This window comes from Varanus komodoensis, unplaced genomic scaffold (assembly GCF_004798865.1).
Source record: "Varanus komodoensis strain SLA01 unplaced genomic scaffold, ASM479886v1 scaffold52, whole genome shotgun sequence".
NCBI lineage: Eukaryota > Metazoa > Chordata > Lepidosauria > Squamata > Varanidae > Varanus > Varanus komodoensis.
The window spans coordinates 695,533-711,748 of NW_025336114.1; the positions used below are offsets into that span (position 1 = coordinate 695,533).

The following is a 16,216-nucleotide window of genomic DNA, read 5'->3' on the forward strand; positions in this document are numbered from 1 at the left end:
GAGCCATAACTTGTCTCCACCTGTCCCATACCATTTCTGTTGCTACTGTCACAACTACACTTCTGGAATGTGTCTTTTCTATTTAGTCAGTGGCACATATGCCTCATGCAGATCTGCAACATGTGGTAAAATACACTTCCTGAATGGAGTTATAATTCCTTCATGTAATGAAATGTATGATATCCATCCACACTGGCAGCCTCCGCCTTATTTGGCCCCAGTCCCTGTCACGCTTGCTATGGCCATGGTTCTCATTCTGACAGCATTAACCCCACTGGATATTCCATAATTCATGCAGCTTGGAAGGAGTCAAAGCCAGGCAGCCAGCTTGAAAGGCTTTCAGCTTCTTTTGTAATACACTTGAGACAAAGAGGTTGAAAGGATACACCAAAGAGTCTAATGAGAGACAGAGTCCAGGTGGCATTTCTGGATGTGGTTTAACAGTTAGGGTTTCCCATGCGGCAGTAGCAGACTGTTTGAAATAGTCGGCAGTAACAAAAGGCACAGAAATCACAACAGGGATGAGATGATGGTTTGCAACTTGCCCAGGTAGCCACGCAATTAGGAGGGGGCGATGGTTTCGGTCGCGGAAGCTTTTTCTGTTGGGCCTTTTTCTGAGGAGAAAAAACACACATTGAGAGGATGAAAAGCTCAACACATTTTGGAAAAGGAAAAGCATGTGTGGCTACTTCCGCATCCCCAAAGACAGGGAAATGCCTTACAAAAAGTATGTATAGGCGTACACCTTTAGAAAGAGTCAATAGAATTTGAATAGAAGTGTCATGACATAGAGGAGAAACTGTGGCCTGGTGACCAGATCGCCTGCCCATCAGGGACCAGCTGTTCCTTTCGATGGTTCCTTATTGTTTTAACAGGCTTGGACTGGATTGCCCATCAAATAAGACTTTCCTCTGGCAGCTCTTCAAACAGAGGACTGTCTTCTGTGAAAGATGGCAGGTGGTCTCCAGAGCTGCAATAGTTTGGTAAGCATGTGTTCTACTTTAAAGAGGCAGTCCTCTGGGTGAAGAGATTGCGGTTTTGAAGTGCTATCTAGTCCAATTTGGTTTCAGGATAAAGAACAGAAAGTGGAGCAAGAACTTTGAGCTTGCTCATCCCTTCACATTTTTATTTAAGTTATAGTAAAACATAATTTATTAAATGCTAAACTAACAAATTAAATTACAATACTTATTCCTAAAAGTGCATCTATAGATGCATATTCCTTACCTTATAATATATATAAGGTTTTCTGGGGTGTTGAATGTTTTGGTGTTTTTAACCTTCTACTGCACCTGCAAACTTAAAATGTACTTCAACATTCTTGAAAGGTAGGAAGTTCTTAATCCATTCATATTGTACATAAAATATCCCTGAAGAAAGGATTTTTTTTTCTTCAAACAAAATTAATTTACATTCTAGTTGTTTTGTTGGAAACAGCTTGATAACTCTGTTGAAACTGTTTGGGTCCAAACAGCATTCATGAGTCAAGTTTTTAAACTAATATACCTACCCTGATATGGATTTCCACCAGTGAATTCTAAAATAGCAGCTGTAATTAATTTTTTAAAGATGACTTTCCATAGGGAGCTCATATATGCACCAAACCCTTCTGGGAGGTAAAAACTAACATTTCTCAGTGCCTTCATTTCCCCTCTTAAAATCTAAATTATGCAAAGGAAATCTATGCTATCAAACTGTCATGTCATAAATTTCAAAAAATCATAGGTAGTTTTTTACATCCAGCAAAAAATATGGCCAGATAATTTGAATGTGTTTGCATGTTGCATTGCAGGCAGAGCAATCTCACTGAGGCAGGGGTGGGGAGAAACGGTGGGACTGCTGGCAGGAGATTGTGGTGCTAGAGATGGGCAAGAAAGTGATGTTGAAGAATGTAGGTTATCATTCCACCACTTGTCTCAGGCCCAAGTCCTATTTGTAATTGCAAATTATGAAAAGTTAAGGAATATGTACAGTCCCTGAGTTACAAACGTCTGACTTTCAAACAACCCATACTTATGAATCAACTGCCATACAGTCTATTAATTTTTTAAAATCACTGTGGAAAATCATCATTACTGCAGAGAGAGAGAGAGAGAGGATGCAAAAGGAGGAGAGGGCAGCCTCCAAAGCATGCCTTCTGTCAGAGAGGCTGACTGACCAACATGGGCAAGTAGGTTAAAGTGGATACACCAGGCCTAACCAAATCCCAATTGACAGTCCCAAGTCAGTGCCAGGAGAAGATAGAAGAGCAAGGCAAGTCCAGTTCAATGGGAAAAAGCATGGTCTAACAGGCCAGGGGTCAGAAACTGGGGAGGCGACACAAGCAGGAGCAGGTACCTTAAGGCTGGAACTGGGAGAGGAGCAGGGTCCAGGAGTTGCAGCAAGTTAGAAGACCATCATTGCTGAGGCCGCCTGTGGTGGCAAGAGCCAGTTCTTACACAGCTCTTTCCCCAGCGTGCCCAGGTGGTTCTCATGAGGGCCCTGGCCACTGCAGCAGATTTAGGGGGTTATCCTGCAACAACCAGGGCTGCTATTGCTTTATTTTCTCTTATTGTAAGACTGTTCTGGGACTCTTGCTAAGAGGATGGTATAGAAAAGCTATAATAAATAAATGAATAAATATTCTGGTGCTCAACCAGCAGATGGAACACTGAAGCTTCTTCAGATCCTGATCTCTTCCTGCCCTGCCCATCTGGAGAGGGAAATCTTTCCCACATTTCCTTGCTGCAAAGAGGCAGCACTGGTGAGTTTGGGTGGAGTGGGGGAGATAGAGATATCTGCAGTTTTTCCACTTTCATAGGGATCCTGCACCCCTAACCCACGTGAATGTGGAGGACAGATTATACTTAACGCACAAATTTGACTTAAAGACAAATTTGTTTTCTCAGGAACAAAACTTGTTCATAATCTGAGGACTCCCTGTATTGCAAAAATGCAGCAATGAAATTTGTGAAAATTGAATGTGAGATTTGTACAAACTTGAACTGAAAATTTACATTGATCTCATAAGCATGCATTCAGCAATTTCTGAGCATATTTGGTGGACTTTGGCTTGTCTTTGGGGCTTGAACAAGTCATGCTTGCATATGACATTGTCATATATCCCTAGGTGCTGTGTTAGTATTTCTTTATCTGACTTCAGTGTGCTAAAAATAAACATCAAATTCAGGGCAGAGGTAGGCAACTTCTGGCCCTCCCAAGCTGGGTTTTGGCTTACCCAACTTGCCCACCCCACTGGGCTTAAGGTAATGGAATATTACCTATCTGTGAGCCTAGAGAATTTCACTGGGCTTCATGTGGCCATAACAGAGCACCAAGTGTTCACCTGTGATCATATATCAGATATGATCCAGCTAGCGTGCTAAAGCTCCATTGAAATCAATAGAATAAATGAGTGAGCCTTAGCTTAAATAATTTCATTTAAATAATTTCATGACTACTGACCTACTTCTCATTTGATGGACTAATAGGGAGATGGGATCACAATTATGCTTCAGCCTGCTTTGCCTCCTAATTTTGTGATGCAGTTGTTAGCTCAAAAATTGGGTACAAAAATAAACATGTTAAGGAAATTTGCATGTAAACATGTGTACATTAGTAAAGTTGTATATAAATATGTTTATATTAAGGAAAGTTGTATACAAGAACATTCATGACTGGTTGTTCATAATTGCAGACTAATCATAATAAGGAAACTGGACTTGTATGAAAATGATGCAGACATTTCCTGTGCTCAGGTACACATCAAATAGCTGCCTCCTTGCTGTTTATACCTTATATTCAACTGCAGCATTTGTAGGTGTCTCATGACCGACATATGGGTCATGTGACCTAAGGTGGTTGCACCACTTCCATTTTGTTCTTGGAGAGACTATAAGAGAGGGTGAAAGATGGACATTTTAATTAAATGTGATGTCTATGCTTGGGCTCTATGTCAGGGGAAAAGAAATGAAAACTGATGACAACCATCTCAGAGTAGGTTACATTTGAACATCTGACCTTACTACCGAGATGTTGCAGCCTGAGGGCAGAACTATACATTGTGTTGGTTCCAGATTTAGTTTTACTTAGAGTGGACCGACAGCAATCACTTGAACTTAATCATGCCTAGCAAAAATCCCATTAGAAAAAATCTAATCTACATCCCACTTAGAGTAGCCATTGAAATGAATCTGACTTAGTCTAAATTAAGTAATATCCCTTTCAATGGGTCTACTGCAAATAGGATCTGCATTGAATTTTACCCATTGATTTTAAAAGGTCTACTCTCTGCATGACTAAATCTGGATCCCACTTATTACATGCAGTTCTGTGAATCTTTCTGGGACTTTAAAAAAACCACAGTATAGTCCCTGAAGCTGCAGTTTGAAGAGGAATGGGTGTCCTTGCACCCTTTTTCTGATAGAAAGTGCTACCCTCAAGCTCTTTTACCTGAATGGGGAAAGATACCAGTACCATAACTTTTTCCTGGGGGATGGAAAAAGAGATGGAGGTGAGGTGGATCTTCAGCTGAAAAACGGAGTGAAGGAAACATGTTGACAGTCTCCTCTACATTTCAGCCACCCTTCAATTCATTTGTTCATTTAAAAGATTCATATCCTACCTTTCAAAAATTTTCCCATGGTCAGTTACACGATGCAGAAGAAAAGGGAAAAGAAAAGAAACACTAAAATAGACATAAAATCAACTTACAAAAAACTTAAACCACCCAGTACAAAACAGCCGTAGAAAGAACATCAGAAATGTAAAACACACTTGAAATACCTGGGCAGATAAACAGCTGTCAACATCTAGTGTAGGTGTTATGTTAGCTTCTCAGGGGAAAGCACTTCAAACTGTAGCCCCGATGGCTAGTTGTTGTTTTTAAAGTCCACCCCAGAGATACACAGAACTATACCTCACGGACAGCTCTACCCTGCCTCCACTTTGAACCTGAGATGGCTGCTGCAACATTACAGGCGTATCTAACAATGCAGCTACGACCTAAATCAGAAGTAACAGACTTCAAGTGCAATCATATATATGTTTTGATGGAAAGAAAAGTCCTGCAATTCCCCACACTCCTGAGGCAGCCCCTTTCAAGTAGCCGTTTCCCTGTGAATGATAGATCCCAATGAAAAATTCCCAGCACCCTCACCAAACTACAGGGTGCTTTGGCAAACCCACAACCATTAAACTCATCTAAAGCAAATATAAGCCAGTGCTGTGGATATGCCCTGCACACAAGAGAAGTGTAAATATTAATGGTCCCACAAATAGTTGTTGCTGAGGTCTTGAAATACTTCAATCACACTGGCAGTTTGAGAACAGCTACTTACCTTCATAGATTTCTTTATTTCAGCTTCTTTTCTGCTGAGCTTCAGGGAACTTTTGGTTAAATCTTCTCAGAATGAAAGCAAAAAAGGAAAGTTAGAAATAGAAATGTTTTAATAATAATAATAATAATAATAATAATAATAATAATAATAATAATAATACAGGCTGCAGACCAAAATGGGAGGCTGGCAACTAGGGGGAGGGCCTTTTCTGTGGTGGCCCTACATGTTTGGAACAACCTTCCTGCCATGGCCCTCCTGGTGCCAAATCTGCCATCTTATCAGCACCGAGTTCTTTGTGGAAGCCTTTAAAGATCTCCTTGGATATCTAGGGGTCTGATGGGTTTATCCAGGTGCCTTTTTATTTCCTTGTCTGGGTCTTTTCCATTGTAATTAATGTATTTTAATGCTATTTTAATGAATGTTTAAATGTTTTAAATGCTGTTGTGTTGTATTTTGTTGTCATTATCTCATGTTGTGAACTGCCCAGAGAGCTTTGCTGATGGGTGGTATAGAAATTAATAAAAATAATAGTAATAATAATAATAATAATAATAATAATATACTTTCATTTTTTTAAAAAGCATCAGGCTTGTATCACATGTATCTGTATATAAAAGTATCTCCTGTATTTGGACTTTGCTGGAGCTATCAGCCTCTTTTACCCTCACCCTTGTAACTTCTGTCTCAGACTTCTCTTAATGCAGTGCCTTCCAGATGGTTTTGACTACAACTCTCATCAGCTGCAATTGCTGTTACTATGAATCAATTCTCACATTACACTCCACCTGTGGATTCTTCCAAATTTCAACCATTCTGAGCAGTTATCATTCAGGACCAAATTGTTATGACAGAGAGGGGAATTTCCAAATCTAGCCTTCCAGAGTTCTCCCTCTTTCTCTAGCCTCTCCCCTTTCTTCCATGCTGCTGATAGTCACTGGTTGCTCCGAGGTTTTCCAGTTTTTGCAGTTCTCCCTCTACTGTAAAATATTAAATTCCCCAACTAAAGCTTAGTTGCTAGAAGCTTTAAGTGAAAATATGCTGGCCTTTTGGTTGGGATATGTAGCTCAGAGATTTTCTCTGAAAGTCACTTTGGCCTTAGAGTGAAAGAGGTTCAAGAGCCTGCCAGGCATCTGTCAACCAGAACAAAAACCTGGATCTGTTGTTGTAGCCTATAAAATAGGCTGCAGGCTCTAAGTGCATGCAGGGCAGATGGGCGGGGATGTTGAACCTTCCCCACCTGTATCCTCCCCAACTGCTTTCCAGACCAAAAATAAATCCAGCTGCACCAGGAGAAAAATGGCTGGAAAGAAGTGGTTTTCCTCAGATAGGGGAGAAATTACCAGTTTGCCATTTTAAAATGGTACTCATTTAAAAAAAAAAAAAAGGTACTGGAGACAACTTACAGCAGCTCCTACTACTGTCCCATCTAACTGGTTCCTCAAACGTCTCTTGAAATGTGACCTCATGCAACATAAAAGATAATATTCCATGTGTTTTAACACAGTCATTGCAGATCCTTGGACTGCTTGTTCCTTTTTCTCAATAAAGGATACAATTGGAAAGATCTGTCAAAAGATACTTCATACTTTCTTATCAGCATTGATTTCAGCACTTCTGCAAACATTTTTTCTCACTTTGTGCCTTCTCATCTTCCCAAAGGTTGCATCTACAATTTTTAGTCCTTGAACAGCTTATTGATTGGCTTCACATGCTCTTCATAAATGCTGATCACCCGAGAGAGAATAATTCTTTCTATGGGTGTTAATGCTGATTGAAATTGTGAAGTATCTTTTCATGGGCCTTTACAATATCATCCTTTAGTCATCTCCCATCCATCTTATGCATACTGTTGTTTTTAATATAGGTACATTCCATGGCCTATTGAATGATGATGTTATTTACATTGTGTTACTATCACACACTTTTTCCTCTTGAGAGGAACCCAAAGCAACTTACACTGTCCTCTGCTTCATTTTACCTTCACAACAACAATCTTGCAACAAGAGTCAGGTGAAAAGTGAGTGACTGATCCAAAGTCACCCAGCTAAGCGGGTTGGCAAACTGGTCTTACGCTCACATGCAGTCTTAAACCCAATTTCATGGGGACTTCAGCTCATTTGAAAACTCTTTGCACATGGGGACTTTCGGTTGACATCATGGCGAGACGGCTATGGAGAATGGGATCCTGTACGTCATGTGGCAATCCATTCTACAGAGGGCCCTGGGAGGCCCATCCAAGCCCTGTTGGGGAAGGGATTAGAAGCCCAAGCATACTTCTGCCTGTTGGGGGGGTGGCGGTCCCCCACCCACCAGGAGAAATTCAGGGAAATTCTCAGTGAATGGAGAGAGAGGGGTGCACCCCCCCACACACATATGCTGCTGGCACCAGATTAGTAGCAAAAAAAAAAAAAGAAGAAGAAGAAGCTTAAAAGTGGACATTGGACCTGCTGGGTGAGCATTCAAATCTTTCAAAATACTGCAAGAACCTGTGAAATAACTATCAATCTGAATAACAAAAGAAAGGCCCTCTTGACAGAGGGAGGAAACTGCTTCCTGTGGAGTTCAAGTGGTGACAAATCTAGGGGATATTAAGTGAAACTGGGGAAATTTGAGACTTGAATAAGAAGAGTTTTTTTTAATGTTTAATCTCCCCAAGGGTGAAGAATCAAATTTGAACTTATTGTATATTAATTGGTAGAAAAAGTTCTTTTTCTGTTTTGTTTCTGTATCTCTTTCGGAGACAATATGGCGATCTGATCATTCCAGTTTCTGCAACAAATAACCTTTTGCTGCCACCCTGCGGTCATCTCATCCTTTAACAGATACATTGTTTGCCAATTTTTTTTTCTTTTTTCCCTCTTTTTGTGATTTTTTTGCTGCTATTTAGTTGCCATTTAGTACCACAACAGGTTATTTAAAAATTGCTTCAATTAGACTTTTCACTTTCATCATGGAAAAAAATTCACCCATCATTTTTGGCACCTACGTCTGCTTCCCAAAGCCTAACACATCAGTTAAAAACTGTGGATTTGGGAGAATCTCAAAGACATACAAACAACACTTTTGGCAATACAAGCATCTCTAACATCTCATAATTCTAAGGGAATTTTATATCTTGAAGGGCATGATTTATAAACGGGATGACATGCTTATAAGTGGTAAGGGTATTGACATTTCTTGGTGGCACAAAGTTCAAATATGATTGAGATATGTGAAGACTATAGAATATATGATTTTATAAAGGAGTTGATTAAATGATTTTAAAATCGGATGAAAGAATGATTAAAGGATTGTATAATTTTTTTTGGGCATAAAAATGAAAGATGAATGAGTTAAGGAAACTATGATAATATGGGCATAAAATGTTGGATATAACATTGAGTTACAGAAACGGCAAAAGCTGTGGGAAAGAAATAGTAAGGTAATCTTAGCAACTTCATATAAAGAAAACCTATATAAATGTTTTATAGTTAGATAGATAGACATAAATGTTTTATAGATAGTTTTTATCACTAAATAGATTAGCAAAAATGTTCTCAAATATGTCAAATAGATGTTGGAAATGTAAACACAAATTTAAACCTGAACTTTTCTCTTTTTTGTTATTAGATATTATTCTTAATGATTTTGATAAATAGGCTATGTATAGGATCTTACATGGAATTACTGTGGTGAGGATTCTATTTGCTCATTACTGGAGGAGTGAAGAGCCATGCACTGAAGAGTTGATCTTAAAAAGGATTTTGGATTGCACGGAAAGGGACAGATTGACCTTGTCTCTGAAGGAGAAGGAGGACGCATATATCTACCAAACTTGGAACTCTTTTTATTATCAGTTAGAGAAATGGGACTATGAGTAGATCTGAATATGGCTACTGACTGTTAAAATGAGAAAGATGTCAAACCAGTATATCCAGTATCTTAAATAACTGTTGTTTTTAATATTAGATTGTAGAAAAAAATAATAAAATTTATTTTTAAGAAAAAGAAAACCCTATGTACATGATCAGTTCAGACCTCTGGCAAAAGTAATCTGTTCTTCTTCCTCTCCTTGCAGACTAAAGGAAGCCAGCGTAGGGGGAAGAGAAGTGTCCGAAAGGGAGCGAAACAAAGGATGGCCATGTCTGTTTTCACTGTGGTGCTGCCCATCACTGTCATGAAGTCTCCAACAGATTGCCCCTTGCCACATGTCCCAGTCTAAACACACCCATTTCCTAGTCACACAAACTTCACGGAAACAGAAAAAAAGAACATTGAAAAAAAAAATTCAAATCCTAAGAACTTTATTGTGAAAAAAATCTGCTGTGATTGGAAGCCTATGTTGAAGGGAGAAATGAAATTGTTTAACAGTTCGATTTACTGAAAACGTCTTCACTTTTTGCCACGTACAAAAACCTTTTGCCACTAGGTTGGAAGTAGTTGAGGCAGCTGACAAAACCCTTTAAATAGTCCTCTCTTCTTCCTCTTCATCCATTAATGTATAGCAAAATAAAATCTGATTGCAATCATTCATGTAATTGGATGCCACTTCTGATAGAAGGGAAACCAAGAAATATGACAATGTTCTATCGCTCTACACGGTACCAGAACAGAGGGACAGGAGGAGCAGTATGTGGTTCCCAGTTTCCCTTAAGATTCCAAACAGTTGATTTTTACTGACCTACTATAGAAATGGGCTGGAGATCCGGGAACTTGATTTTGTTATTGTTCTCCATACTGTTGTCCACATCTTGCTTTTCCTCTAATATCATGTAAGAATCGCTGACCATAAGCAAAACACAGCATAGAAGCAAACCAAGAAGAAGATTCCTAGATTTCATTCTGGTGGGAGAAAAAGAAAATACATCTTAATAACTACTGACTACAGATACCTGAAGAAAAAGATGGTAGTGCATATAAAGGTGGAGTTATGCAAATATTTTTCAATAAGGCTTTCTGGCCTCCCTTCCAACTTGTTGTCCCTTAATGAGGATGGAGAAATGCAGAGAAGATGGAAGGTCCTAAGTTTGCAAGACCCCCAGAAGCTTTTGCATTCCCTTCCAGATGAGTCTGTTAGGCCAAAAGAAAAAACTTTAAATGTGGCTTCTCTTTTTTTGTTCTGTGTAATAAACCAGCCATTCCCCTAAATATGAGGTCAAAGAAAGCAAAGACTGTTGGTGAAAGTAGGAAATTATTACCTTGTCCAATCTACTACTTCCACTCTAGAAGCCAAAATTAATGCCTTGCACTCATATTGCTTTCTTTTATCACTAAGTACAACAATGCGATATTTTTTTTGCTTTGAATTGTTGAGTCTCTTCCACACGCCAATTGTTATTAAGTCCAGTCTTAATTCCAGCACAACAAAATGTAGAAAGTCAAAGTGGGAGCACTGCTTCAGCAAGGCACCATGCATTCTAAAATGAAACGCAGGTGAATCCACAGCAGGAAAGGAGAAAAATAGAGGCAAACTGGCAAAGACTACGTGGTTGCTTCAGTACACATATTTAGATTTCACTTATGAGGACAGTTTTCTCCAACCTAGTACGCTTCTGATCTGTTTGACTCCCAAAATAGGAGTTGCAGTCCATCAGATCTTGGTAATGGAATTACATTTTATGGGTATTCCCTGTATCACTTAGTAACAATATTCTGGCTACCTTTCCAGGGATATTATACCAGCTCAGCCAATAAATGAAAGAAACTGTGTGCCATTTTCATATTGTCATAACATTTCCCCCTTTTTACCAACACCCTCTGCTTCCTTGGAACATAATGAAATCGAAGTGCAACAGATCTGGAGGGCAAAAGACGGAGGAAAGCTGTAGGGGGGCATGGGAAGCGGGACGTTGTGCCAAATGTTTCAAGGAAAAGCTGGATTCTGAGGAGAGATTTGGAGGAATAGAGGGGAGACATTATACAGGTAATTTGGGAGCATGAGGTTAGATGTAAGGCTGTTAAAACTTTCAGCTCTACTCACAAGGATTATAGCAGTGTTATTTCAACACAAAACAAGTAAGGAGATCTTTGACACTGGGCCTTTGGCATGCTAACCTACCACACAAATTCATATCTAACCTAGCATCCCCACAATGTCCAACCAGGTGCCTGAAAGAAGCCCACCAGCAGGGCATGAAGGCAACAGCTCTTTCCCACTAATTTCTCAACAACTGGCATTCAGAGACATGCTTCTCCAGGTGTACTTTTCTTCAGGGTCTTTTCTGTGGTGGTACCTTTATGGAATCCTCTCCTTTGTTATATTAACCTGCAGCCATCAGTATTAGTTTTTAGACCTCAGGCTAAGCCTCTCTTCTTTTACCCTCATCTTTAGCAATACTGGTCTGCTTTTAAATGATGTTTCCTATGTTGTAGGCATTATTATTTTGGACTGTTTTATTGTTAGTCTTTCACATTTTTACATTATATTTGTAAGACTTTTAAAAGGCCAATGTTATGGATAGGTGAGACAGAATGTTCAGAAATAAACTAAGGAACTCTAAAGGTGAACTAAAGCTTGTTACTCTGTCAAGTATCTCTGTATCCTCTGAAGCAAAACATGTTAGCTACAGTCCTAACAGAGTCAGTTATGCTTAACCTTCTTCAAATCAGTTTCAGTCATCCCAGAATATAACAGCAGCAATGGTCACACTATAAAAGTGTGAAAATGTTCTCATTAGTTAGGAATCAATCCAGTGGTGATGCTCGTATGTGTCTGAGCTTGGAGGATTACAGGCATCCTATGGGTAAAAAAACATGGAGGCAGTCTTCACCTCTGCACTCTTTCCACTCTGCAAAACAGCTAGACAGCCAATTTAAGATGAAAGTGCTGAGAAGACCCAGTTTCTTCCCCTCCCTGCCTCCTGGAATGCTGCCATTACGCTTTCTCAGAGATCACTGTTATGAGCTTGGAGAAGCTGCTGGCTTGATTCTTTCCATGCTGGCTGCAAAGGAAGGCAGGGTGATCCAAGTGGTATGAAGTTGAGGCTGGGGGTCTCTCCTTATCTAGGATCAGGAGAGCTTCCTAGGTGCCATAGGATTGCATTGTTAATCGATCAGGATAAAATGGGATAAGTAGTTGAGCAAATTTTTACAGCTATGTTGAAATGATAGTACAGGTACAATATCCTTTTTCACCCTTCCTTGAATGCTTCTCTCTGTTGAAAGGGCTTGGGGAAGCTATGGCTGGTTACATCTTCTGAACATACTCAAGCTAACTTTCTCAGTATACAACCCCTGTGAAGACCAGGTGTTTACTTAATGGGCTGTATCTGTACATGCAAATGCATACATGTACACACACACACTCACACAGTAGAAACAGCATTTTTCATACATTCCCTATGTGATTTTTATCATGCTTCAGGTCAAACAAACAAGCAAACAAACAGAAATAACTCTTCAACCAGCATAAGCCCTTTGTGTTGAAATTAAGTTGCAACCTTATGTACTGTTGTATTTCAATGTATTTTATCATGTTGTAAGCCACCCCGAGGTTTCGGCAAGGGGCGGCATAGAAATGTTATAATAATAATAATAATAATAATAATAATAATAATAATAATAACCTCAATGATATGGAATGTTTGGTGATGTTGCATTATAGCTACAGAATGACCTGTGGCAACTTCTGCCATCAAATAACTCTGTAGGACACTGGCATGCGTCAGAAGAAATAAAGTTGAGATCTCTTACTTCTGCTTTATGGGAAATTTCATGGTGAAAAAAAGGACATTTCTTTCCCCAAGAAAAGGAAGCAGATTTGGAGGAAGGTTCCCAGAATAAGTATATTCTCTTAAGAACAACTTTGCTAAGAAAATAATATGAGAGCCATGTGTTTGACTAAATGTATAAGTTACTCCAGAAACCAACCTTAAAATAATGGAGCTCAAAATGATAAACAGACATATAATTGTTCCATTCTTTCTCCATCTATTGTATTTTATGCAATACACAAAAAGATAATTTCTCGCATAGTGTAATCTATATGCATTCATTGGTAACAAACTGTCATAGTTAAGTGTACTGAAGCCCACCGAATTTTGCGCTGCACTACAGACATTAATTTGTCATAGAAACACTGTGACAAAACAAGTTAACAGAACAAATCCTAATATCAGCCAACTCTTTAGGTTTTGCAGACATGTAATGCACTATATATTTTAGCAAGATTAGCGTACTATTCATTATTTATATCATTCTTTGCCTCTAGATGATGGCGTTCCCTAAATACAAAATCGTTAATACCTACCTTCTCTGCAGCTGCTGCTTCATTCTAGTATATTTGAAAAAGCAATCACTCTGTTCATGGTATTCAGCATTATTCTTAAAACTTGTTGATTCAACAAAATAAAAAATACCACAGAGCAGAACTAATCCATTAGGCTTCCTTCCAGAAAGAGTGCAGTGGACATCTGTATGTCAGTCCCTTTTCTAGCATATAACTCTTTTGGATCTGTTTTTATGCATTTTGGAAAATTCTCTGGCAAAATGCCATATATTAATAGAGAGCACAGCCTCAACCACCTGATTGCTGTAGTTGAGGCCTTGTCCTTAAAAAAAGAAAAAAAGAACTGCAATAATTATCAAACAAAGTGTCAAAGAATTAAATTTATTATGTACACATTTATGTCAGGCTTCCCTGAATAAGTTGCTGAAACCAATTTGGTTATACACCGCATCTAAGCCACCTCTGGGAATTCACTGGCATGTTGGCATTTTAAAAAACCTTTTGATACAATGGGTTTATTTTGGGGGTAATAATAAACAGCTGCTCCAGGTAGAAATAAAATTAATTTTGCACTGTAGGTAGCAATGTTTTCCCTGCACTTTTTTCTTGTATGGGGATACCAGTCTCCATACAAGAAAAAAATTGGAACTCAATTTTTGTATATAAAACAATTACTGGTTCTATGTAGGGATTCAAATGTCCTGCTAATTTGGTTTTAGTAAGAACCATGATTGTAGCTAATAAGTCCAAAGAAAGAGGATTTGAAGCAGACAAGACAAGAATGTTGTCCAGGGTGACTTATTTTATAATGTTAATGTGTTTTATATTTTTAGTGTTTTATATTTTAACTGTTGTTTTGTAAGCCGCCCCAAGGCTTCAGCGAATGGGGCGGCACAGAAATTTTTAAATAAATAAATAAATGTTCATAACTACAGCTGCCCAGTGCACATCATCTAAAAAGTGAATGTGTGGCTGGGATAATTCTCCCTCCAAGCAAATAAGTGGGATGTGGCTTAGCCCGTCAATGAAGTCCCTTGCCCACACAGGGCATCTACCTTCTGCCTTTCAAGAGAGATGCTTAAAACTCTGGACACCTCCAGAAGTCATTAGGTTCTCGCTGTTTTCCACTTGGAATGCTGACATTCTACATGCTGAATAGGCCCAATCCCTTCCAGATTGCTTCTGGCCATAGAATATAAGGTCTACTGCAGTGCTGGGGTTGGCTAAGTTCAAGTCTTTGCTCAACCAGAATGTAGTTTGGTTGGTCTGCCACTTGGTGGTCTCCATCTCAACTTTCCTAGGGGAACTGAAAGGTTTCCAAATTATTTGTCCATTAAAAGAGGCTATAAAAGGGGCCAATAAGTGCAGGTGGTATTGTGGGATGTTACTGTGTTGCATCATGTAAAAAGACGGCTTGCTAGCAAATACCTTTCTTTTTTAAACATTGAAGTCCAGTACACAAGCTATTGGGCATACCTGCAAACTGCATTTAGAAGGAATGCTTGAAATTAGAATGCAGTTGGTTAAGGAAACCATAGCTTAAGTTTCCAGAGCTAGTATTCCAAGCTCATGCCATTTGTTTTGGGGTGAAGGAGGCTAATTTGTTGTGAGCTGCTCAGACTTTTGGCTATTGGGAAGTATAGAAATGTGATAAAGAAAGTAAAGAGAGTCCTTTACAGAATAGCACTTCCTGTCTGCATGTTTACTTGGTAGCCCAAACTCATCTTGTATGTCTGCAACAAGATCCAGAGATTAAAAAAGCATCAAGTTTCTAGAGTCTGTCCTCATAAAGGCCCAATAATTAGCTGCCACCCTGAAACTTTGTTCTAAGCAAGGAACTGGCTTGAAAGTTCCTGCAACAGCGTGGATTTATCAGGTTAGGAAACTGAGGACAATAGGTTATTCTACAGCAAACTCCAGTACCTGGGTTCACAACTTATAAAATCTTTGAGCTATAATAGTCCTCTGTTCAATATTTGTGCAAATTAAAATGATGACATTAAGGTGCATTTTCTTTGGAAAAAGAGCATACAATAATATTTCCAATTTTTTCTGTTTATTTTTATTTATAGCCATTAGGGCCTTTTAAAAGGAATACTTGAGGAATTTGATATTATGACTTCTAATTTGAACTGAGCTTATCCCAATAACAAGGACAAATTTTCCTGCTTTCACACTTCCCAAATGTTCTGACATTGTTCTTGGCTCAAATAAATATCAAAATGTGTTTTGAAATTGTATTTTGAAAGAAAATAGGTTTAGAAATATGCATTTACAAAGGAAAATATTTTCAGAAATGTCCCTTTAAATTTGTAATTGAATGAGAATTTTCATGGAACTCATTGCTGATTTCATTTGTAGAGTGTTTTTCTTTTGTTCCAAAAGGAAAAGTGCACATTTGAAATGGGAGAAGTGCACTTTTTTCAAAAGTATGTATTATTTGAATGAATTACATGTTCTGGAATGTGCAAATTTCTTCTTTTAAAATGTGTTCTGTTTTTGGTTGAGGACAGCGCAAGTTCAGATTATTCACAAGCTGAACCAAAGCGCTGTATATCCCTATCTACAAATACAAGATAATTTACAGGCGCTAAGGGCTGCCATCTAGTGTTAAAAAATGGCAATACCTGCAAAATGCGGGTGTTCGTGTGTGTGTGATTTACAAGGGATTCGAAAATTCAAGCCTATGTCA

At 38.7% G+C, this 16,216-nt stretch overlaps 1 protein-coding gene across 1 annotated transcript; it reads right to left on the minus strand.

Moving 5' to 3' along the window:
• Positions 1-437: 437 nt before the first annotated feature.
• LOC123031993 (agouti signaling protein) lies at positions 438-13,584 on the minus strand. Its single transcript, XM_044447560.1, has 4 exons — positions 13,546-13,584; positions 9,979-10,139; positions 5,319-5,380; positions 438-614 (listed from the first exon to the last, which is right to left on the minus strand). The coding sequence occupies exons 1-4, from the start codon at positions 13,566-13,568 to the stop codon at positions 438-440; spliced, it is 423 nt and encodes a 140-aa protein (XP_044303495.1). The 5' UTR covers positions 13,569-13,584.
• Between the last annotated feature and the right edge of the window lie 2,632 nt (positions 13,585-16,216).

Coding starts and splice junctions, on each gene's coding strand:
- LOC123031993 (XM_044447560.1), bottom strand. CDS start 13,568: ATGAAGCAGCAGCTGCAGAGAAG. Junction 10,140..13,545: donor AAGCAGCAGCTGCAGAGAAG/GTAGGTATTAAC, acceptor TTCTCCCACCAG/AATGAAATCTAGGAATCTTC. Junction 5,381..9,978: donor CCAGCCCATTTCTATAGTAG/GTCAGTAAAAAT, acceptor CATTCTGAGAAG/ATTTAACCAAAAGTTCCCTG.